Source organism: Penaeus chinensis, chromosome 22, assembly GCF_019202785.1.
Source record: "Penaeus chinensis breed Huanghai No. 1 chromosome 22, ASM1920278v2, whole genome shotgun sequence".
In the NCBI taxonomy this organism is placed as follows: domain Eukaryota; kingdom Metazoa; phylum Arthropoda; class Malacostraca; order Decapoda; family Penaeidae; genus Penaeus; species Penaeus chinensis.
Genome location: NC_061840.1, coordinates 2,927,921 through 2,955,420, shown reverse-complemented (window position 1 = coordinate 2,955,420; position 27,500 = coordinate 2,927,921). Strand labels below are relative to the sequence as shown.

The following is a 27,500-nucleotide window of genomic DNA, read 5'->3' as shown; positions in this document are numbered from 1 at the left end:
CATATCTAATTCATCCACTTTATTATTTTTATATTTCTTATTTATAAACAATATACAATCACCTCAGTACCATTACAATATTAGACAATATCTCAGGATGGAAATACAATCAAACCTTTTTAAAACATAAAAAAACAAAGTACATCAATAAAAAACAAACAAATAGTTAAACACACAACTAAACATACAAATAAGTAAACAACCACCCAAACAAATACAAAGAATACGAAACAAAAAACAAAAACAAAAACTCACCTGTATACCCCACGAGGAATCGGATCTCACAAGCTCCTCTAAAGTGTTAAGTGTCGGAGAGAGTGTAGGGAGTGTGAGCGTTGCCGTCAACATAGCAACGTACACAGTGACCGTCACGAACATTGTTATGACGTACGTTATTCCGAAGACACGGTTTGAGAACACTGGCAGCCACTTTACGCCTTGGCTGTGAATAGAGGGAGGGGAGGGGGGGGAGAGAAGAGGAAGGGAAGTGAGTTCTCGAGCTCTGGATAAGATGCTTGGATAGGTGGATAAATGGATAGATAAATATGGAGATTGATCAACAAACAAAATGATTATCAAATAGAGAAATGGATAAATATGAAATGGATAAATAGGTAGATACACAGACAAATTGATTAATAAATCGAGAAATAGATGAATTAATCAATAAATGGATAAATAAAGTAGATAAATAAACAAACATAATAATTAATTAAAAATTCAGACAAATAGATGAATGAATCAGAAAACAAAAAGCATTCCTATCACACTCACAATCACTTATAACAGCCTTAAACTCATCTCTTTCACCACAGTACAAGAAATAACAATCACCACGTATTCAAAACAGACAATAACAACCAGAAGACCACACCGTCACATCCCCTCACTTGAAGCAAGCCGCGAAGACGATCAAGTACGACTTCACTAAGGTCGGAGGAGTGACTTTCTCGAAGGGGGCGACGGTGAACTTACAGACCAGGAAATACAAAGGGCCAGTCACCACCAGAGTAATGCTGAAGGCTGCCCACATCTGAGAAGGGAAGATTAAAGTTCTGTTTGAGATGTTTGTCGCTTTCTTTGTCTTTGTCTTGAATTATTTGTTTGTATTTATTTGGTTATTTGGCAGATGAAGGGGTCTTTTTTTTTGTGTGGAGGCATAGATGTTTAGGTAAATGTTTTTGTGGTTTATTTAGAGCTGGTGTGCGAGTAAGAGTGGCAGAGAGACAGAGAGAGAGAAAGAAAGAAAGAAAGAGAGAGAGAGAGAGAGAGAGAGAGGGAGAGAGAGAGAGATTCAGGGAAATTGACAGAAACAAAGAGAAAAACAGATATAACTGACGAGAGAGAGAGAGAGAGAGAGAGAGAGAGAGAGAGAGAGAGAGAGAGAGAGAGAGAGCGATAGACAGACAGAAAGAAAGAAACAGACACACAATCACCCAAAATAACACAAACACCAACCAACCAAACAAACAGAAGACACAAAGACACCAACAGAAGCCACAAACATGGAAAACGAACACGAAACACACATTGGGAGCGAACGGCCTAATGAGAGCCAGCGCTTGGTTTAACGGCCGAGGTTTCGAAGTCGCAAAGGTGATCGGTTCCACGTGGTAGCCGATGGTACAATCCACCTTCTCTTCTCTGTCCTGAGTGATGGCGATGTTGAGGGAGAAATCGGCTTCCCTTCTCTCCACCGCCCCGATCACTCCTGCAGGAAGCAAGTTTATGGTCTTTTAACTCTTACAGGATCATCGTCAGTGTAATGTTTCTTGACTCATGCAGGAAGTTATTGCATTGTTTCTAATCTCCTGCATTACAGTCGTCAGCGTAAGGTTTCTTAAATCCTGCAGGATTGTCGTTTGTGCAAGGTCTCTAAAATCCTGCAGGATAGTCGTTTGTGCAAGGTCTCTAAAATCCTGCAGGATAGTCGTTTGTGCAAGGTCTCATAAATCCTGCAGGATAGTCGTTTGTGCAAGGTCTCTAAAATCCTGCAGGATTGTCGTTTGTGCATTATTTCTTATCTCCTGCAGGATAGTCGCCAGTGTAAGGTTTCTTAAATCTTGCAGGATAGTCGTTAGTGTTTGTTTTTTTTCACGTCCTTAAGTGTACAAAATCTAAGAAACACGTGACATGCTGGCGTCACTTTTAAAAAGAAGGTGGATATATATATTTGTACCTATCTTTTATGGATAATGGATAAGCAAAACAGCAGTTGAAATCTGACATGTACTACTCAGTATTGGAGAGAGTGAAAATAAAAAGTTTCATTTTGTAATTTACCGTTGATTTCTCTTCAGGGGTAAGAGGCACGTCGTTAGAGGGATGAATTTCGGTCCTTGATACAGTTCTGTTTTCCCTTAGTCTTAGATTTTAGTATAAAATTGTGTTTAAGTTTTGTTTAATATTCTGGCTTATCGGTGTTCACACAGAGACCAAATTTTCTTTGTTGAAGGGGTTTACTTATCTCTCCCTATATAGGAACATTTACAGAAATTACCCATTAAGAGTTGAGTTGTGTGTGAATGTGCACACACACACACACACACACACACACACACACACACACACACACACACACACACACACACACACACACACACACACACATTAACAGAAGTGACGCACAGTAATATTAAGTCCTAACACACACATACAAACTTCCGCCATACTTTGAATCCCACTCAAGCCCACCACAAAGCAACGTCCTTTTCTATCCTACCTGTATAGCTCCCATTATCCAAGCGATGTCCCCACTGGCCGTCACTTGGTTCCACGAAGACGTAGGTGAAGTTTAGGTTAATAGCGATTTCCCTTAACATGTTATTGTCGACGCAATTGTCCGCTGGGATAATTACGTCGTCAGTTTTCTCGTAGCAGCTAAATGGTTCGTAGACTAAAGTTACAGCACGGAATTTGTGTCCGTTGAAGTCCTTTTGGAGGGAAGAAGAAGAAAAAAAATAATATACATTTTTTTTTTTTTTTTTTTTTTTTTTTTTTTTGGTCTTTTGATTTTTAGATATTATGAATATTATTTATTTATTTATAACTATTTGTTTAAGGTTCACCGTGAGCGAAGTTTGGCTCACGGATGAGAACCATTCAATTATCGTTTTGATTGGTTTATTTGTCACATTGAGTTATTGATTACAAATAAGTCTAGCAGCAACAGCAGAACATGAGAAACTAAACAAGAAGTCACTGCAACAAATGAAATCACTATTTACATATTATGCATATCTGTTTACTGAAATATAATATAATTTTAGATTTGGATAATATTTAATACTATATTTTGTATACATGTTTGTAACGATATTTACTACATCTTTTACAACAACACCTACAACAAAGAGTTAATCTTCAGTTATCATTCATTTATCTATTATTTCTTACAAGTACAAGATGATATGCACTGGAAAGGCAGTTCACCTTCACTAAAAAAAACAACCCTACTTTTTTTACCATCCATGTGGCCATTAATGGGTTTCTACGATCCACGATAGCCAGGTGTTGAGGTGATTATTATGGAAAGACTAGTAATACTATAATATTACATGAATAGTGTTGATAATGTTTATTTACGATGACAATGATGATGGTAATAGTTGTAATGACAATAGCGATTATATAAGAAATTTAGTTGATAATGACGGTAATCATTATTTATTAGCAATAATAAAAATGTAAAAAAAAGTGATGATAATGATAACAATAGTAACAATAATAGAGAAATTCGCCAAAATTGTTATCATAATCATCTTCCTCACCACCACCATATTCACATTAATCAATAAAAAAATGATGATTATGACGATAATAAAACATAGTAAAACTTACAAGATATGAGATAAAATCAATGACATTATGCAAATTAAATCTGATTATGTTTCTAACGAAGATGAAGGTTACGATGATACTGCTACTAATAATGATTGAAACAATAACAATAAAGCTAATAGCAAAAAATATTATCTTCAATATTATAGTAGTTGCAGCAATGGGAAGTAAATATGATATACAAAGAAATCAGCATTTACATCTAAACCAATAGTTGCAATAACGACCACAACAACATCAACAACTACATTCCCTATATATCAAATACCAAAACAAGAGCATTAATAACCAATAGTCTTACCAATAACAACAACAGCAACAACAACAACAAGATGTGGAGCAGATGTTGTTTTCAATATTTGCGTTTTTTTTTTTTTTTTTTTTTTTTTCTTTTTTTATCGAGAGTTTGATGCACAAATGTTTGATAGTCTCTTCTCTTTCTCTCTCTCTCTTTCCTTCACTCTCTCTCTCACTCTCCCCTTCTCTCTCTCTCTCTCTCTCTCTCTCTCTCTCTCTCTCTCTCTTTCTCTCTCTCTCTTTCTCTCTCCCCCCTTCTCTCTCTCTCTCCCCTTCTCTCTCTCTCTCCCCTTCTCTCTCTCTCTCTCTCTCCCCTTCTCTCTCTCTCTCTCTCTCTCTCTCCCCTTCTCTCTCTCTCTCCCCTTCTCTCTCTCTCACTCCTTCTCTTTCTCTCTCCCCTTCTCTCTCTCTCTCCCCTTTTCTCTCTCTCTCTCTTTCCTTCTCTCTTTCTCTCCCCTTCTCTCTCTCTCTCTCCTTCTCGCTCTCTCCCCCCTTCTCTCTCTCTTTCCCCTTTCTCTCTCCCCCCTTCTCTCTCTCTCCCCCCTTCTCTCTCTCTCCCCCTTCTCTCTCTCTCCCCACTTTTCTCTCTCTCTCTCCCCTTTTCTCTCTCTCTCCCCCCTTTTCTCTCTCTCTCCCCACTTTTCTCTCTCTCTCCCCCTTCTCTCTCTCTCTCCCCTTCTCTCTCTCTCTCCTCTTCTCTCTCTCTCTCCCTTCTCTCTCTCTCTCTCCCCCTCTCTCTCTCTCTCTCTCTCCCCCCCCCTTCTCTCTCTATCTCCCCTTCTCTCTCTCTCTCCCCTTCTCTCTCTCTCTCCTTCTCTCTCTCTCTCCCCTTCCCTCTCCCTCCCCCCTTCTCTCTCTCTCTCTCTCTCTCTCTCTCTCTCTCTCTCTCTCTCTCTCTCTCTCTCTCTCTCTCTCTCTCTTACACACACACATTCAACCACAACTTCCCACAACCCCAACTAAAACTCACCCGAAACAGATCGGGATAGAGCTCGCGTCCCCTCAGGAAGCCCTCGGTAGGACTCCACTTATCCACAAGATTCACCCGAGGGTTCCCGGCGTCGCAGTAGGGGCAGTTCTGGAGGAGGGCGAAGAGGCCGGGGGCGTCTTCTCCCAAGGACTCGGGGGGAGGGAGCCCGCTGGCTTCGAGGGGGATGCGGGTCGCCACCACGAAGTCGTAGCTGGCTCCTGGGTAGGTGGGGGGGGGGGGGGGGGGTATGTGTTCAGAAATAGAGAGATATATACATATATAAATAAGTGGGTATACATATATATGTATACATACACACACACACACACAAACACACGCACACACACACACACACACAACACACACACACACACGCGCACGCATGCACGCACACCCACATACATACACATACATGAATGCACGCACCCATATGTGTATGTATATATATGTATATATATATATATATATACAATATATATGTGTGTGTGTATACACAGTATATATATAACGAATATATACATATATACATAGTATATATATATACATATATACATATACACACATGCATACACACACACAAGCACACACACACACATATATAGATAGATAAGTATACATACGCACATATACATATATACTGTCTATATGTATATGTATATGTATATATCATATTCATATCCATATATGTATATTGATATTCACATATATATAAATATATATAACTATCATTACATATGATTATTCTTGTCACTATCATTATCATCATCACAACAAATGTCTGTTGCGCGCCTGCAGTAGGGGCTCCACCCTTCCCTTAAAGATCTTGCTTTGTTGGCCGCTCGTACCCCTCGTGGCCTTGGCTGAGAGTGACCGCTGCTAATCGGAGTTAGAACTATGTTTTTTTGCTATGGGTACACCAGCAAGCGACTAAGAAGCTTTTCATGTGTTACACTAGCACCTGGGTATGGGTAACATAAACTTGTATCTTGCTGATAAGTTGTTAATTGCAGTTTTCGAGTGAGCATTCATTAGTGACAGTGGCAAAATAATAAAATAGAGTCATTATTATATATGATTCATACAATAACTTCAATAATAATGGAAATTGCCATTGGCGATCATCACACAGCAACAGACAAGGATGAATACAATAAAAACAAATATCCACTTAAACAGTAATTAGCCATTTCTTGGCTCTAATGCTAAGGTTATTTATACCAAAGACATTGTATATGGCCCATGGTAAATAATTAAATACCTTTATCAGTATATACTACATCAGGAAACAGTTAACCTCAGGTTTCAACAAAAAGTACCCTTGTTTTGATAGTTTTTTTCTGTCTCTCTACGATAATGAAAATTAAAAATGCTCACCTAGAACTGGATCAGCTGCCAACGTCTCCTTAGTGATGACTTCAGCTGTGTACGACAAGATGTATTTGGCTGTCCCAAGGAACCAGGAAGTCTGCTGTACTTCTGCAAACACCTCTGCGACTGTCTGGCAGGAAATGGGTTGGGCCTCGGTGACTTTGCATTGCTTATAGTACTGTTCTCGTTAAATTCCCTAGCGTTATGATGAATAGTACATATGTTTGTATATAAATACATGTGTGTGTGTTTGCGTACACACATATTCATATATACAAATGTGTATATTTATATATCTATGTTCATATATTCACATAAGCATATATATACATATATATATATACTTATATATATATACAATTATATACTTATATATATACATATATATACATAAATATATATATATATATATACATAAAAATATTTATACATATATATATGTATATATACATTTACATATATGCATATACACATATATATATACAAATATATACATATACATAGATACATATATACTCATGTATATAGAATTATATATACATATTAATAAATATGTTATATATATTATATACATGTATGTATGTATGTACATGTATATATATGTGTAAATATATATAAGCATATGTATATATTATGTATATATACATACATATAAATATATATGCATATATGAATATATTAACATATAAATATGTGCATGTGTGCGTATGTGTCTGTGTATTGATGTGCGCGCGCGCGCGAGCGTGTGTTTGTGTGTGTGTGTGTGTGTGTGTGTGTGTGTGTGTGTGTGTGTGTGTGTGTGTGTGTGTGTGTGTGTATGTGTGTGTGTGCGTGTCTGAGCGAGCGCATGTGTGGGTATCTAACTATATGTATATTCCTTCATAAATACACACATACATACGTATATATCAATATATAAATATATATACATATACATATATACATACATACAGACATATATATAAATAAATCAAATATATACATACATGCATGCATATACATACATACATACATATATATACACATACACTGTGTATATATGTATATATATGCATATATATGCATACATACATATATATATTTAGTATATGTATATATGTCGAGACCGATAATGATTCAACATTTAAACGATGCATTGGTTAAGATGGTAAAGTTGTCTGGACCACGTAGAATTGCCAAACGTCACCGAAATGTTTATTTACGTATTTTTATTTTAAAACCATATCGACGTAGCAAAATTTAGCGTTATAATTAATATAGTTAATTAAGATAATCATCTATAAATGGGTGGTCTGTTTAAAAGTTCACAATTTAATTAGGGGAAGGGAGTAAGTTCTTATGATGTTCCTATGATTTTAATGCTAAGATTTAACATAAAAGAAATTGGTTAAAACTGTTTTTTTATAACCATTGTATTATCAGCACATAGTCAACTGAGAATAAATTCAAACCACTAAACGAACCTAAGACCGTTCAATCATGCTACGCGATTTAAAATGACTAATTGGCATCAGTGATTTATTAAGAATATATTATTTTCGTATATATATATATATATGTATGTATTTATATTCATGTATATATATTCTATGTATATGTGTGTGTGTGTGTGTGTGTGTGTGTGTGTGTGTGTGTGTGTGTGTGTGTGTGTGTGTGTGTGTGTGTAAATATATGTTATATTTACAGCATATATGTATATGTATATATATACTATGTATATATATGTATAATTGTATATATATAGAAATAAAAAACATATACTGTATATGTATGTGTGTGTGTGTGTGTGTGTGTGTGTGTGTGTGTGTGTGTGTGTGTGTGTGTGTATGTGTGTGTGTGTGTGTGTGTGCATACATACATATACACATAAACACACAGGCATATATATACATATATATATGCACACATATATCCATATATATACTGAATATGCTTGCGTCTATATATACATACATTTATATACATATATACATATATGTGTATATGTACAGTACACACACACACACACACACACACACACACACACACACACACACACACACACACACACACACACACACACACACACACACACACACACACACATACATATATATTTATATATATAAATGTGTACATATATACAGCTGAAAACCTACATTCAATTTGTTTGGCAATGAATTATTTAAGCTTCTCGCCCCGAAAGTAAAATATTAATAGAACCACTATAATTACCAACATAGCATACATCTGTTTAATAAATATCCAGATAACATTTTTCACATGAATGATTCGTAAAAAAAAAAAAAAAAAAAAAAAAAAAATACTAATCACTCGGACATCGGTAAAGGTAAGAAATGTCCTACCTCTGCTAAAACCATTTTGCACTAACAGATAACTACACCTTCACTCACAATGATTTCAACATTTTGTTTATTACGTATAGCAGACTGTCCCTTACCATTTTGAAACCTTTTACATACACAAGATGAAACCCTAGCTGAACGACCATATAGCCACTGAAAGGTTTAAGGTGTAATCCTGTGACTGTAACAAGCATTTCCTTTATTACAGGGGTGTTGTTTATCATGTATTACACGGTTTACGTATTTCCATTATGTTTTCGTTTGCTGTCACTTTGCTGCATGTTACTACGTTTACATAGTTCTGATTTGTTTATGAACCACTCTTTTCGTGTCGTCCTTTTTTACTTTATCTTTTATGTTCGTTTTTGTAGCACTGATGAAGCGTTTGATACAAAGTGATTCACCACAACCTCCGTTCTCCTTTTCACACTCATACTCACACTCACACACTCACACACATACACTCGCACACTCACACACACACACGCACGCGCGCGCGCGCGTACATATACACAACAAACAACTTGCCACCGAAGCTCCTCACCTCGAGACCCGCCAGGATAACAAAGGCGACGCAGTATTGCCTGTCCGCCCGCACGTGTTTGGTCCTGAGGGTGAAGAAGGACGGCGGCGGCGTCGTCAGGAAGGCATCCACCTCCCACAGCACAAGGGCGTCTCCCCACACCTGCAGAAGGGTCTTAGCGACGTCGGTGAATCTTGATCCGGATTTTTCGTCATCCGGGTCGTACAATACAACCTGAGTCCGTCGTTTGTAATGATGGAGAAGTTTGTTATTTTATTATTATCATTTGTGGATTTGCATTATCTATTTTATTATGCTTGAAGTTTTCCGTACATGTCCACCTCTGTTTTATTTATTTATCGTCTGTCAGTTAAATTATACAATAAGAAAAAATATTACCATATCTATTTCATACTTTCTTAGAGTATGCACAGAACATGAGATCACCTATACACTAATATACAGAACATACAAATGTATTATTATACATATACATATATATATATAGATGTGTATGTGTATAATATATATAATATGTATAATATATATAATATATATAATATATAATATATATATATATACATATGTATATACATCTATAAATGTGTACAAATATATATATATATATATATATATATATATATATATATATGTATGTATATATATTTACACACACATATATATATACATATGTTTATATGTGCATATGTATATATGTGTGTGTATAATATATCTGTGCGTGTGTAATATATAATACATATTATGTATGTAAATATATATAATATACATATGTAATATACCATATACATACTTTATGTAATATATATAATACATATATAATATAATGTACATAATACATAAATAATATATATAATATATATAATACATATATAATATATATATTACATATAATATATATATCATATATAATATATATATGTGTATGATATATATATATATATATATATACATATACATATATAAGTGCATATATATAAATACATGTGCGTATGTGTGTGTATATATGTATATACATATATGTACATATGAATATATATTATATATATTATATATATATATATATATATATATTTGATATATATTATATATTTAATATATATTATATATATTTGATAGATAATTATATATATTATATATCAATATGTATAGGTAGCAGAGAGAGAGAGAGAGAGAGAGAGAGAGAGAGAGAGAGAGAGAGAGAGAGAGAGAGAGAGAGAGAGAGAGAGAGAGAGAGAGAGAGAGAGAGAGAAAGAAGAAAGAGAAAGAGAGGGAATGAAGGACAGGCAAATAGAATGAAAAACAGGAAAGAGCCATGATAAAGAAAGAAACGAGAGTTCGAGGAAAGGGGACGAGATACAATATGAATAAGCAGATAAATATGGCAGTAGATTTCGACCACTCAGTGCCCAAAAAACACCCTACCTTATGGCAGCCTGGGAGGTGCGTGTCCACAACATCCCTCAGCAGGTAGGCAACATCCAATCTGGAATCCTCTTGAATCTCCGAAGGAAGGCGAGGGAGCGATTGGTTCCCGAATCTCTCTTGGCGTTTAGAGATAGCAGCACCAACTCTTTCTGACAGCTTTTCCATGTTTATTTCTCTCTGCTGATCGAACTGTCTATTCGAAACGATGACATGGCGTGATGGAAAGTTTGTCTGTGCTTCGCCGATGTACAGCACCACGCTAATAACGGTTAACATCGGAACCAGCATTCTCATAATTTTTCTTCCTGTTTCTCTAAACATAGAAACGAGACTCCGCGTTAATGGAACATGCAACACCCCTATCCAATAAGAATATAATTAGTAGTTCATAAATAAGTTTAATCTTAATATTATTAATATTAACTGTACTTGTGTCACAGGTAATATATAAGCTGGGACTGAGGACTTTCGGTGCCGCTCTTTCGTTTATATAGAGGTGGCCTCGAGGTTTTAGTTACTTCTTTCTTGTTAGTTATTTTTTTCATCTGGTGATCATTACCCATTAAGAAGAGCTTGTAGGTTAAGTCTGTCTTTGAATCGACACTACTGACAACTATAACTTATAAATACCATGCCACGCCTAATGCTGTCTATCTCTCCTGTCTTCCGATTCTTCACTGTCTGTTACTTCGGAAATTGGGAAGTTTCTTTTTATAATAACGACGGCAAACAGGTAACAGTGTTGTTTTTTTTTTTTTATCTTTTCTTTCACTATCACATCACGTAAGTATTGTTACTATGAATTCGAGATTGAAAGCAAATTATCAATATTATGGATAATATTGATACTATAATCATCGTTATTGTTGTTATTATTATCACCATTTGTTGAAATAAATGCGAGACCTCACTTCAGCGAAGATAATCACCTTTCATGTTCAAATCATTCACTTCATAACGCTGAGCTGATCATTTTCAGTCTTTTCATGAAAATAAGAAATATAATTTCTCCGAACAATTTCTGACAACTCATAAAAGATTTTGGCGCACATTTTCCAAATACAATAATAATAATAAGAAGAAGAAGAAGAAGAAGAAGAATATTAATAATAATAATAATAATAATAATAATAATAATAATAATAATAATAATAATAATGATAATAATAATAATAATAATAGTAATAATAATAATAACAACAACAAAACAAAACAACAATAATGATAATTATTATTATTATAAAGCGGCAAATAATAACTTCAAAAATCAAGTTGCTTCTTGGCTTGTCTAGCAGTGGCCTTTTATTTCGGATGATCGGAAGGCAAATCTATGGGCAGTTCTTGTCCTAACAGTTTTCCAACCTTATTCTAATTTTCACTCCACTGAACCAAGTGCGTTAACATTAAAATAACTGGTGTAAGTTCACAATAACGTTGATTTCGCGTGGAGAGTGTCTTTTCCTGTTTATCATTTTATCTTTAGCTATTGCAGATATTTTCAAATAATTTTCCACCTGAATCCTCTCTAGATTTTCGAATAACTAGATTTTTATAATTTAACTTACTGATGACATAGTTGTAGTCAAACATTTTAATAGTTTACTTATTAGAATATTACTTTACACAGGTATTTTATAAGTGATTAGTGGCTTTTCTACATGATTAATCTAAGCATTAGAATAAAAGGAGTATTGTTATCATGATGGCAATCATCATCAATATCATGATTATCACATCATTATCATCCTCATCATCATTATTATCATTATTTTATCATCATCAAAATGTACATATATATATATATATATATATATATATATATATATATATATATATATATATATATATATATATATATATATATAATGCACAGCATGCGAAATTTAAGAAAGATCCATTTTAAAAGGGAAAAAAAAAACTAGAAACGGATGGCGTTCAGACCTGCTACTCCATTTCAGACTATTCTACTAGCGGCTCCCTAGAGGAAAGCCAAAGGGACTGTACTGAACCGTTACGCCGTCAGCTAAATAACCTACGCCCCTTCCCTGTGAATATTGCATCAACTGGCATGTCTTAGTGGGTCGTAAATGCTCATCCAGGACTAGTGGGCGTTGACTATTCGTCAATGTCCTTTTTGACCCGTTGGGGCTTGACATGCCTTGGCACACATACACACAGAGCTATGTATGTTATAGATATTATTATAATTGTTATTAGTGATATTATAATAATGATTATTATTGTCATTAGTGATATTATAATAATGATTATTGTTGTGATTATCATCATTATTATTGTTGATACACACAGAGCTATGTATGTTATTAATATTATTATTATTAGTGATATCATAATAATGGTTATTATTGTTATTACCATCATTATCATTGTTGTTACCATTACCATCAGCATTATCACGAAGATTATCATTAGTATGATTAATATTCATATTACTGTCATGAACATTGTTATTATTATCAATTTTTTATTATTATTATTATTATTATTATTACGATCATCATTATTATTATTGTCACTATAATGATTATCATTAATATTATCATTATCATTACCATATTTATTATTGTTATTATCATTATTATTAAGATTTTTGTTATTACTGTTATAATTATCGTTATTATTATTATCATTATTATTATTATAATTATTATTATTATCATTATTATTATTATTACTATTTTTATTATCATTATTTTATTATTATTATTATTATTATTATTATTATTATTATTATTATTATTATTATTATTATTATTATTATTATTATTATTATTGTTATTATTATTATCATTATTATTATCATCATTATTATCATCATTATCATCATCATCATTGTTGTTATCATTGTCATTATCATTGTTATAATAATTATTATTGTTGTTGTTGGTATCATTATTATTACTATTATTATTATTATTATCATAATTATTATCCTTATATTACTATCATTATCATTATATCATTATTATCATTATCATTATATTATTATTATTGTTATTATCATTGTCACAGTTATTATTATTATGAACGCTATTATTTAAGTTAACATTGTTTTATTATCATCATTATCATTACTATCATTATTATCATTACTATTATTTTTATTATCATTATTATTATTTTAATGATCATAATGATAACGATAACGATGATACTAATTATATTATGATCATTATTTATTTTATTAGAATCAATTACTATGATTATCAGTTTTTTCTTTATTATTATTATTATTATTATTATTATTATTATTATTATTATTATTATCAATGGAATTATCAGCTTATGAAAAAATCCAGATATCACCTGGATTCATACCATGATTACCAGTAGAATCGCCGATATCATTATCATCATCGCTATCATTATTTTCATCGTCATCATTTTTATCATCGTTAGCATTATCATCGTCGTTATCATTGTTATTATTATCCTCGATATCATTAACATCATCGTTGTCTTTACCATCATCGTTGTCTTTATCATCATCGCTATCATTATTATCATCGTTATCATGGTCATTATTATTACCGTTATTATCAATATAATCACCGTTATTATGAATATATCTATGACCATTATCATTCTTATTACTCGTTATTATTTTTTTCAGTATTTGCTCAAGCATTACTGACAAGTCCCAGTCAAGTGTGGTATCAGATAGTAATTCTCTGTTAAATTACATTCTGGAATTTAGTTTCTGCCAACTGGAATGTCTGTATGATGACGGTCCATAAATAAGAAAATATAAAGATTTTTAGAGAATCAGATTATAAGGAAGAAGTGATAGCAAACCAAGACAAACATATGTTAACAAATATAGATTTTCTCTTTGATATTATTTAGGATTCTTCTTCTCTTCCTCTTCCTCTTCTTCTTTCGTGTCACTTATCAAACGTTTCCACTGCATTCATCGGAATTATTTTTTTTTACAAATATAATATTTCTTCAATGATAACAAGTGACTGACCACATGATCCATCTGATCACTAAAATTAAAAGAATTATATTACTGTTATTGTCATTATTATCATCATCAAATACAACTTCTTATTTATACCATAGTATCATTGTCATTATGAACTCGAGGAGAAATATTTCACTCCACTTTCACACGAACGGCAGATTTTTCCGTTCAATTCATGATGAAAACGAGCAACTCTAAAATGCAGTTTATCTCCATCTCACTGAAATTTGTACATACATCGTGAAGCAATAGGCGTCTAGATGAGGTATGAAGTGTATTTCATTTTGTTATGTGTCTGGTATATACTTTTTTTGGCATTTATACGACATTGCATACTCGAGTAGCGTAATCCAAGAACTATTTTTTGATTTATTGTTAAGTAAAGGAGTGGCCTGTAATTTTCTTCGTAATTTTGGTGAGGTATAACACTTGTAATCGTGTATGTAGTTTTTCTTGTTCTTGTTTTTGTTCTTAATCTTTCATTTCTTCTCTTCTCCCCCCCCCCCCTCTCTCTCTTTCGCTCTCTCTCTCTCTCTCTCTCTCTCTCTCTCTCTCTCTCTCTCTCTCTCTCTCTCTCTCTCTCTCTCTCTCTCTCTCTCACTCTCTCTCTCTCTCTCCCTCCCTCCCTCTCTCTCTCTCTCTCTCTCTCTCTCTCTCTCTCTCTCTCTCTCTCTCTCTCTCTCTCTCTCTCTCTCTCTCTCTCTCTCTCTCTCTCTCTCTCTCTCTCTTTCTCTCTCTGTCTCAACCTTCTCCTACCTCTTCATGCATTTATAAAAGTCTCCAGATCTTGCTAATTTTCCGCATTGTAACTTTTTTTCCCTTTCTGTTTTCTCTTTCTCCTTTATCTTATCTCTTTCTCAAAACTCTCTTTGTTAGATAGATAGGGCTTAGATTAAATTTAGCGTGATTGTTTTAACTCGCTACACTGTCCTCAGTCCGGAGACGTGATTGTGGTTGCATCGTGTGCTCATATGACATTATCAAGAATACATTCAATCGTCGCCTGCGAAAATAATTACTAGCCCAACTTCTGCTACTTTTTCTATCTACGTTAGACAATTTTGCGTGATGGTACAGCGATTCATAAATTTCAATCAAGCTCTGCGGGCCCGATGTTAGTGGCGCCTTGGCTGCCATGTCGCCCGATAGTCTAGCAACTGCATCTCGTAACAAACTTACATTGTTCCGCGACTTTCAGTAAGACTTTGGATCTTGTTATTTAAGATGCTGTCTTCTATATAACATCAATCAGGATTCTTCTTCACTGGGACTCCCCATAATAATGATAATATATACATATTATCATTATTGATTAATTCATTCATAAGTCAGAGGCAGAATTGCACCCGCAACTTCGAAGATCTTAAGAGCACTTTCCAGTGTTGGCATAGAAGCATAGTAATTCGATTTGCCATGGGAGAATTGCCTCATATAAGATCTTTACTGGTTAAAATAGAACAGAGACATGAATATAAATATATATATATACACATATACATGTGTATACACACACACACATATCTATATCATAGATATGTGTGTGTGTGTGTGTGTATGAACTGATCTCGGTTTTGAAAGAAAGGTACGATAAATGCACAATGAATGTCTTTTTTTTTTAAATTAATTGCCGAATACGGGAGTGCGTCATATTCGCTAATGTAATTTAAGGTCGTGTTTGGAGAACATGTTTCTGCGATTCCTGAGCAGCGCACGATTACGTCATCGTTTAGGTTTCGTAGAGGTTGAGTGATGTGTCGACTCTACCACACTCTACGGAACTCCATTTAACCACACTCCACCGCACTACCACACTCGATCACTTTACCAATCTCTTACAAAAGAAAAAAAAAAAAGAATCCAACACTGCTATACCTTCACTTTACCTCGCTATTTCACTCCATTACTCTACCACACAACTCTACTTCACCCATGACCACATTACCACACCGTAATTACTCAGCACACACACCTCCACAATACACTACTTGCGCCAAAGTTTTTCTTTTACTTTCAATTAATACATTTTCGCAGAGCAGAGGCTTAAATGCTTCACTGTACCGTTCCTCGACCGTCATTAACGTTCGCATTCCCACGCTCCGTCACTCTCCATTAGAAAAGGAGTTAGCATGTAAGAATGTATTTGGGCAAAGGGGACTTGAGGACTAGCATTAGGTATAAATGCCATCAAATACGGTATTTTTCATTGCTTGAGTGCTTTAAAGTACGGACTGTGTGTGTGTTACTGTGAATATGATTAGAACGTTATATACATATCGCAACAGGGGAAATTCGTGCGTGCAGGAAAAGTGGTATATGATTGTGCGTGTGTGGGTGGGTGGGGGGGGGGTGGAAGTGAGTGAGTGTGTCTGTGAATATATGTGTGTGTGTGTGTGTGTGTGTGTGTGTGTGTGTGTGAAAGAGAGAGAGAAAGTCTGTGTGTGTGTGTGTGTGTTATCAATACCGTTCCCTTGATATCCTGACAAACACTATAATTACGCTCAGAAACCACTTTTAGGTACACGAGCTAATTGTCCATGTAGAAAACCAGACCATTCTGATTTCTCACCTATTCACAACAAGAAAATAATTCACACTGTATGAATAAACAAATAATCATGTTATCAATGATAGTTCACTTAATTGGTCCGATTTTGAAATAGATTTTTTATACCGTTTCTCGTCTACAACCACGACAGCTCGTAAAAAAACAAACTCCCGGGTAATTGCATATTAGCTGGAAATCACCCTCGTTATAATACGGACAAATGGTTATCAAAATAGACAATGTCATATGACATGAACAAAGCAATAGGAACAATTAGTTATTTCCTAAAAGTTGTACACCATTTTTAGCCCCCAAGTTGACAAGAACTAATGTGTATTTAGTTCAAGTAATGAAATTTAAACTCCCTCTTCGCTAATGAACGTAACAGCAACAATAGAACAACAAAAAGAACAAGAAAAAAAACGTGAGGAGGAAAATTACCAAGAGCATAAAAGGAAAGATAAATTGACATGTACAAGGGCCTTTATAATGCATGGATGAATTCAATTTAGTAGATTAACTTTTAACTTCCTGTCCGTTGATTATCACATTAATTAAAATATATAGACTACAAACCTATTCACGTAATAATGACAAGTCTACTAGTGTAAATGATAATAACGATAGTAATAATAGTAACAATATATAATTCGATGTAGTGGCGGAGTTGGGATGTAAAACATATGAAGTGATAGAACAATGCAAACCAATATGTCTGCAAAAATCTTTTTACTTCACATATTTGTTTCGAGGCGGGCAGCACGCTATACACGTTCATTTCGAAATGTTGGCAGCCGTAATGCGAGTATATTTGCTTCCTCTCTCTCTCTCCATCTCTCTCTCTCTCTCTCTCTCTCTCTCTCTCTCTCTCTCTCTCTCTCTCTCTCTCTCTCTCTCTCTCTCTCTCTCTCTCTCTCTCTCTCTCTCACATTTATATTTATATATGGATATACATATATATATATATATATATATATATATATATATATATATGCAGTCTTACAATCGCGTAATATAAGATAATACATGAACAGGATATTGAGCGACGGGAAATTATCGTATTTTTTTATTGACTAGACCTGAGTAAAATGTTAGGTATTACATTTTAACTGATGTTTTCATGTCATCACCGAATAAATATAGGACATTATGTGCAATATCCCTCCTATACCCCAATAGCTACAATTCGAAAGTGGGTGAAGACATAACAGGGAACATGGATAATACGAATGCTCCATCAGATATGAAAGTTCATTGTTGGCTAATCATCAATACAAGTATTCCCATAATGAAGGGTATATCTGCCTTTTATGCTTAGAAAATGGGTGCGTGATCCATGTTGGGGTTTGGGGCTGCCGATATTGTTGATAGTATAACACTTATAAAGATTCACCGATACTGTTTATTATCGTCAGAGTCATAAAGCGTTTACCAATAACCATACTAACATAAACAGGAATATTTGTTGCTGGGATTTTAAATGAATGTAATAAAATGAAAAATTCATTATTGACAAACCGCTCCTGATGCCATCTGTTTGTTAAGCAATATAAAAAAAGAACACCACAGTAGACTTTGAATTTATACATGCATTTCACTTGTACACTCGTCATTGTTACGTAAACTTGCGGGGCCTCGTGCATTACCAATGAAACTATGGCGAGGTGTACACGTTGTGAAATAATATTTGAAGATGCCGTAGCCAACGTTTTTAAACATGACGAGACACCCATATATTTTTTCCATAGCCATGGCGTTCTACTAAAGATAGTAAAGTCTGCTAATTGTTTGAAAGCGTGCAGTTGCAATAAAAACATATCGATTTCAATGTAATAGACATTAGACCAATCCAAAGAACATGAACATTAAAAAATACAATTATACAGTATTATTAATGAAAAAAAGTTGGCTTGAGAAATCTAAAATAACACCCAGTGAATGTTTATATATTCGCAAAAATATACCGAAGAAAATTTGGGATGGGATCACATACCGTAGTGGACTGGCGGTCCTTTGTAAGTGAAGTGTGCAGTAATGTGATGAAACAACTTCGGAGGCCTTCTCGGAAACGACGGAAGTTACTTTGGTAGGGGGAAGAGATTCAATCGTGGCCGAAAAGCGTTTGCAGGATTTTGGGTTTTCGGTAATTATGAGCGGGGCACAAAAAATAAATAAATAAATAAAAATATATATATTTAATAATAATAATAATAATAATAATAATAATAATAATAATAATAATAATAATAATAATAATAACAATAATAATAATGATAATAATAATAATAATAATAATAACAATAATAATAATAATAATAATAATAATAATAATAATAATAATAATAATAATGATGATGATGATGATGATGATAATAATAATAATAATAATAATAATAATAATAATAATAACGTTTTTGATTACTAGAGTAAGACAGATCCGCGAAAACTCTATCAAAAAATATTAAAACACACATTGCACCCGGACCCCCGATCTATGCATATCAGTTGATTGGCTACAATCTTCTCAGTTAGGGTATAATTAACTTAATTACTCCGTATAATTTGTATCAAGAACAAACGAAAAAAAAGTGCACACCCAAGATATTGAGCGCCTCTGGAGTACTATTAAAAGTTGGGAGCAACTGCCCGGCAAACAAAAACAAAGATATTATGATCAAAGAGCATTTCTACCACTGCATTTAGTCCGTTAAGGCCGTGCTGATTTCAGAGTAGCCAAACTGCATATACAGCCGTGATTAGCCGTTAAGGCTTATCGTCAGCGGAAGACAAGACCAGAGAGGATAATATATAAGATTAAGGATTAATATTAATCCCGTTCAAGTGTCTTAATTTATTCATAATGATAAGTCCGACGTGCGAAGCTGAGCCTCGCCCAGGCTATACCCATGAGGGGAGCCCGGCCTGTGTCGACTAATGCCGACTCGCTAACATGTGTCAGCTGGTGCTGACACGGTTGAGTTTAGTCCTTACCCGCCGTGGTGCCCAGCCAAAGCAGTAACGTCCAGGCGACAATTGCAACTTTCACGCCTGGGCGGGACGGGAACCGCCGACCCCTCGGATGTGAGATCGACACGTTACCACTGGACTAATTTATTCAATTTCTTGAAATGCTTATGTATAATCGACTGAGGACTTACAAATATTTTTGCCAATATAACTATATAAATAGACAAACATCTGTCAGTTAAACATATCAATAGTATTTATTGTATTTGCAAGAAATAAAAGTAAACCAGATATTTTCCTCGTAATGACGAGGAAGATGGAACAATACAGGTTTCCTTGGTTGAACACACAAAGGCTGGACATGGTTTGGGAGGTAGTTAGGTACACCCTTGCAAGTAAGCAATCGATGACGATTGCATCAGAATTCCCATTGCGGTTGATGGTAACAGTCTTCCTTGTGCACCTAGGAACTCCACATGAACTTTCATATGGCGGCTGTAATAGATGAAATCTACTCAGACGAACACATGGGTACAGTCATTGATTGTTACCCAATTGACTTGTTTGATGATGGCGGCTGTGGCTGAACAGGTTGAAGCTTGGACATCACATCCCTGAGCTTGGCTGCATAATCCTGAGTAGGGTTGGTAATGGAGCTAGTGGAACTGCAGAGTAATTCACCAGGTAGCCGGACTGATGTTCCATATACAAACTCTGCCAAGGACTGGTTTGATAGAGCTTCTGATACCTAAAAGCACAAGGGGGAGATGAGCTAAGAGTGATGATTTCAGCTGACGATGAAATTGCCTGAAGATTGTAACTTGAAGTGCGATAACATCGAATTACAAGCAAAGTCATGTTTCCTCCAAAGTTGTGACTCAAACTGAATTCCCGTCTGATGTTAAATATGTTTGGCACTCCAAATCTTGATACCCAGCTCGTGCTACAGTATTAGCATGAATGTCAGCAAGAGGTATTGCCTCCAGCCATCTTGTAAATCTGTCAACGCATATAAGAACGTACCTGTAGCCACTGGAATAGGGAAGGGGCCCAACAAGATGAACATGGTCGAATCTAGAACTAACCGGTTTGAAGGATAGATGAAATTGTATGGCAAGTTGCCTTGGAAGTTCGACACTTAATGCAAGAACGTGTCCCGTTTCTTACATCTTTGTTGATACCAGTCCAAATGAATCTCTAGGTCAGAAAATGCTGTGACTCACGCACACCAGGATGGGAGATGTCATGGAGTTGCTTGAAGATGGCAAGTCGATATTTCTGAGGTAGATATGGACGAATGGTGTCTGTAGAAACATCAGCATACAGGTTTACATATGTTCCAGGAACTTCATTTTTCTTCAGTTGAAATGCAGTATTGATGCTGCACCTCAGCATCAATGGCTTGGTCTGCGGCAATTGCTGCATAATCAGTGAGGGCAGAAGTAACAGCAGAGACATTGCGGGACAGGGCATCAGTTGGAGTATTGCCTTGACCTTTAATGTACTCGATGTCTGTAGTGAACTGCAATATGTAGTCAATATGACAAAGTTGTCAAGGAGTGTAGGTAGACCTGTTGGTGTTGAAGATAGTAGAGAGTGGCTTGTGATGGGTGAAGATGTGGGACTTCTTGCCTTCTACTAAACGCTGAAACAGTTTGATCACTTTATAAACATCTTAAAGTTCTTAGCATGTTTAGGTCAACCAGTTGTTTCGGTGTGATGAGTAACGGAAAGCTTTATAGGAAGGGTTGCAGTGTATGGCTGAGTAAGTGAAGGAAAAGACTTCAGCAGTGATGCAAATGAGTTGTTGGCATCGATTGTGGAGATCTGCAAGCTATTTCCATGTAGAAGTTGATTTTTTAGAAGTAGTGTCATGGAGTCTCCTATTTTTAATGTCAACTAGGAAGTTGAAGTTTCTCAAAAGATCGGGACAAAGTATGGCTTGAGACAGCTGCTACATAGAAAGTCCACTGAAATGTACACTGAAGCTTGAGGTTGAGTGTAAGAGTTCTCCGTTTATATGCAGGGATTGGTGATCTGTTGGCTGCATGCAGAGGATATTTTCGTCATTCCGCGGTGAATATGAGGCCGGAACAGATATACTTGTGTTTCTTATTACTGTTTTATGTTCTGTAATATGGCAGTATCCATTTCCCTCTATTTCTGTACGTCGCTTTCGGTAACTTTAACCTTGGCGCTAAGTACTATAACATGTATACTTGTATGGAATCTTATCTCGACAAATAAACAGACCAAAAAATAGTTAATGTCTGATTCAAGTAGGAAAAAAAACTTCTTTTACGCATATTAGCAACACAATTCATATTATCGTTGGGAACTGAACTGTGGCGCATACTCCGTAGAGTTGTTCATAATCATTTTTCTTTAATTGTTATGATCTTGTTTAATTTTTACATGTCAGTTATTTTAACATACTTTACACTGTCGGCAAAATATATTTTTTCCCCATGTAATAAACGTTGCCGCAAGAGCCAACAACAATTTAAAGAATCGTCCTTACTCATCGAATCATTTGCACAGATTCGCTCAGATTAGTGAATTTCCTACACAAAAATATAAATTTGTTTCGAAAGCGAACCACTACCCCGTTATACATATTGACCCAAAATGTTCATGTATTCTTTTTTTTCTCTCTCCCTATCTCACCTTTTACCAGCAAAGATATACGCGGGAAGTTTGGGAGCGACGTGTTCCTCGGTGAAGGCACTGTGGCATACTGTCCTCATCTCGTCATAGTGCCTCACTCTACAACGCTATGATTGATTGTTCATTCCCGGTTGGTTCTCGTACGAATTTCACCCTTCTTTCTGCTCGCTTTTTTAACTGTCTTATCCTTGTTTATTTGCTTTGTTTATTAGTTGTTTGTTGTTCTGAATCTGTATCTGTTTATCTAACCAGTCTGGCAGTCTAATGACTATGCAGATGCCCGTCTCCCTTTCTGTTTTTTTGTTTTTGTTTTTTTTTGTTATTGTTTATCAATCAATATACCTGTCGTGTTCTCTATTTGTTTACCTACCTTTTTAGCAATCTAATTCCCTCACATATGTTGATCTTCCTGCCTATATACCTACGTGTATATCTGTCTACCTATCTACTTATTCATATATCTATCCCCGTACATAGTTATTTACTCAATATATCCAACTATCTAGCCGCCAGTAGTCCTGTCTATCTTCATTTGTGCGTGTCTGTCTGTTCACTAAGCAGTTTATAAACAAATCTGCCTGACCGTGTATCCATGTCTGTTTGAATGTTTATCTGTCTGTCCCTATTCACATTTCTTTATATTTATCTCCATGTTACATTTGTCCATCATAAGGGCATGCTATCTCACATACTGTGTTCCTCAGATCTTTAAATAAACAGTTATTTAGATGTAGTTCATGCATGTATGAATATATATTTATATCTATCTATCCGCATATACATATACACACTGTGTGTGTATGATATACATATATGTGTATATATATTACACATATATATATATATGCATATATATATATATATATATATATGCATATATATATATATATATATATATATATATATATATACACACGTGTGTGTGTGTGTGTGTGTGTGTATACATACATACATACATAAATATAAACACTCAAACACGTATATGTATATAAGTGTATTTATGCATATTCGTACAAATATACATATATAAACAAACATATGTGGATACATGTACATACGGTATATGTGTATGTGGGTGTAAATATATATGTATGTATATATATATATATATATATATATATATATATACATACATATATATGTATGTATAGGCATTTATATATATGCATATTTATATATATAATATATATAATATATATAATATATATAATATATATATATATTTGTGTGTGTGAGTGTGTGAGTGTGTGTGTCTGTATGTGTGTGTATGTGTGTGTGTGTGTGTGTGGATGTGTGTGTGTGGATGTGCATTCATAGTTATATACGCACACACACATATGTGTATGTGGGTGTACGTATGTATATATGTATATATATATATATATATATATATATATATGATATATATGTGTGTATGTATAAATACATATATATATGTGTATATATACATGTATATACATGTGTGTGTATGTGTGTGTGTGTGTGTGTGTGTGTGTGTGGATGTACATTCATAGTTATATACGCACACACACATATGTGTATGTGGGTGTACGTATGTATATATGTATATATATATATATATATATATATATATATATATATGATATATATGTGTGTATGTAAAAATACATATATATGTGTGTATATATACATGTATATACATATATATAAATATATATACATGTGTGTATATATATAGTACAAAACTGTCATTTAATCATTCGATATATTTCCCCATAAAATTACATCTCTAGTTACGCTTGCCGATATATTCCCAAGGTTTACGCACTCCTCCCACCTCTCTCTCTCTCTACCCAGACCAGAGGGGAGTGGGGAATCGAGTGCAAGTTTACCCCCCACCCCCCAACCCCCAACTCCCCACCACTGTCCTCCTCCAACGGCCAGTCAGGGAAAAAACTGCAGCATATCATCGTGTCATACAAATATTGTGAGTGTTATCGCGATCGCTATAAACAACGGAGTACACACACACACACACACACACACACACACACACACACACACACACACACACACACACACACACACACACACATATATATATATATATATATATCTTTATCTCCCTCTCTCTCACCTCTTTTTCTGTCTCGGTCTCTTTCTCTTTCTCACTCAGTCTCCCTGTCTCTTTCGCTCTCGCTATCCCTCGTTCTTTGTCTCTGTCTCTCCCACTCACAGATGATACATCCGTAGTCTATACTTACGTTCTTCAAGCAGAAAATAACATAGTCAAAACTATGTTATATTATAATTTCCTGATGCTTTCGATTATCATCTCTAGATGTTTATCATTATTATCAATTCTTGAAGTTTATTATTTTCATTTCTTGGTGTTTATTATTATTTCCTCAAGTTTATGATTATAATTTCTTTTTGCTACGAACTATGAATGAAGTAATAAAATTGAGTTAGAGCTGTCAATATGCATGTATTACTTGGAATCAGTTTATAACTGGAAATAATAACAATCACACATAAAGATGAATTAGATGAACATACTCTTATTCGTGGTTTAACATAACATAAGCATAAGTTACGATAAGGACGACGTAGAACTTTTGTGACCTTTGTTTTATTTGACATATTCAGCACTTGGCAACTGCGCCATTTGTGTCCGTTGGTTTGTGTGAGGAAAACTTTTAAAAATACGATTCAGTCCTTTTTCCACTTCTTTATTGTTGATCTTTCAATGATACAAAAAATACTTTTCCCATTCAAAGATCCGAAACAATTGTTGCCATGTCACAAACTTCGAAAGGTCATCATACGAAACTACACATAGCAATGTGTGTGTGTGTGTGTGCATATATCTAAAAGGCAACTTCATTTTCCTATCAACAAAGTAGAACCACTCATCCCTGCAGACAAATAATATTTATCCAATGACACGTTTACAAGTACTATACTCGAGACAGGAGTCGAAGCAGCATTTTTCGCCCGCCCCGCAGATGATGTCCGAATTGCAAACGGAAGGTCCGGTGCGAATAGGACAGTTGGGGTCAGCCGCTGGGCATTGACCGGGCCTGTTGACTGTGAGAAAATATGTTTAGATCTTTGTGATAATTGTGATGATAGTCATAGTAATAATAATTATGAAGATGGTAATAATAATAATAATTATGATGATAACAACAACGATAATAATAATAATAGTAATAATAATAATAATAATAATAATAGTGATGATAATGACAAAATAAAGTAAATAAATGGTTATATAGTGGCATGAAAGAATAAGCTACATGTATTAAATGATGACTGACAGTTAGAGGCTGATAATCATAATTACTGTTGCTTATGGGGTGGTTAAGTGGTGACGGTGTAATGGTACTAGTAATGATTGTGGTGTTTGTTGTGGTAGAAAGGGTGATCAATTAAGTGACTGGTAAGAATGGTTACGATTAATATGATAGTACGGGTAGTACGAAAAGTAACGATAATGATTAAAATGATGGTAAATTGATTGAGAATTATCATAGAATAAATGTTATTAAGAATGATCCTAACAATACTCTAAGCTTGAAGAACTGTAGTATTCATGGTAGAGATAGAGCAACGGTAAGATTGATAATGATGAGCGTCGTAATTAAAATAGACAGAAAATGCAGCAGAACTGGGTTTTATATATTTTGTGGTTGCGCACTCTCGTCAACGTAACTGTTTTGTTTTTGTAATGTCCATTCTCTCGTTACTTTTCCTATTGGATTTAACTCTTGTTCATCTTTGGTTTTTTAGTCTTACTGTGTATGCCACACCTACTCTTCCTTCCCTCCCTCTCTCTCTCTCTCTCTCTCTCTCTCTCTCTCTCTCTCTCTCTCTCTCTCTCTCTCTCTCTCTCTCTCTCTCTCTCTCTCTCTCATTCTCTCTCTCTCTGGTGCGTTACACTTTTGATACTGTTGCTTTGCACTTACTACGACTTTATTTCCCTATGCTATTTACAAATATTGTGATATGTGACCCTTTTCTACAATTATGGTGAATTTATCACTTTTATTTCAATGGGGATCAATGATATTGATCACACTCTTCATTAATCGTACTGAGGGCATGAAACACCAGTGTCATTATCAGTAATACCTTTTCTCTGGCTTCTTTATTATCAAAAATAAATCAGGTTACCAGGTTGTGACTTTTATTTCAGTCCTTACTAATAAAGGTACATTAATTAAACTCACGAATAAGAGTATGTTCATCTAATTCATCTTTATGTGTAATTGTTATTATTACCAGTGATAAACTGATTCCCAGTAATACATACATATAGACAGCTATAACTCAATTTTATTACTTCCTTCATAGTTCGTAGCAAAGAGAAATTATAATAATAAATTTGAAGTAATGATAATAAACATCAAGAAATGAAAATAATAAACATCAAGAATTGATAATAATGATAAACATCTAGAGATGATAATCGTAAGCTTCAGGAAATTATAATAAAGATCAAATAATGAACATAAGAAATACTTTACAATCTCTCTTGTTTGTGGATGCAATGCGCAGAGTTACACTTTTCTATTTAC

The 27,500-nt window shown here is 34.5% G+C and overlaps 2 protein-coding genes across 2 annotated transcripts in view; both read right to left on the bottom strand.

Annotated features, from left to right (window-relative positions):
- Positions 1-11,058, bottom strand: part of LOC125036814 (probable glutamate receptor) — a 16,267-nt gene extending 5,209 nt beyond the window's left edge. Inside the window, exons 1-8 of the mRNA XM_047629676.1 lie at positions 10,787-11,058; positions 9,365-9,577; positions 6,482-6,605; positions 5,108-5,325; positions 2,723-2,933; positions 1,530-1,711; positions 891-1,033; positions 256-442 (exon numbers count right to left, since the gene is read on the bottom strand). Coding sequence (XP_047485632.1) covers positions 256-442; positions 891-1,033; positions 1,530-1,711; positions 2,723-2,933; positions 5,108-5,325; positions 6,482-6,605; positions 9,365-9,577; positions 10,787-10,954 — 1,446 coding nt within the window. The 5' untranslated portion in view covers positions 10,955-11,058. The remainder of the gene's footprint in view (positions 1-255; positions 443-890; positions 1,034-1,529; positions 1,712-2,722; positions 2,934-5,107; positions 5,326-6,481; positions 6,606-9,364; positions 9,578-10,786) is intronic.
- Positions 11,059-27,038: 15,980 nt separating this feature from the next.
- Positions 27,039-27,500, bottom strand: part of LOC125037137 (keratin-associated protein 19-2-like) — a 3,083-nt gene continuing 2,621 nt past the window's right edge. The window contains exon 3 of the mRNA XM_047630167.1: positions 27,039-27,500. This exon is cut by the window's right edge and continues 470 nt beyond it. Within this exon, the coding sequence (XP_047486123.1) occupies positions 27,493-27,500 (8 nt within the window). The 3' untranslated portion in view covers positions 27,039-27,492.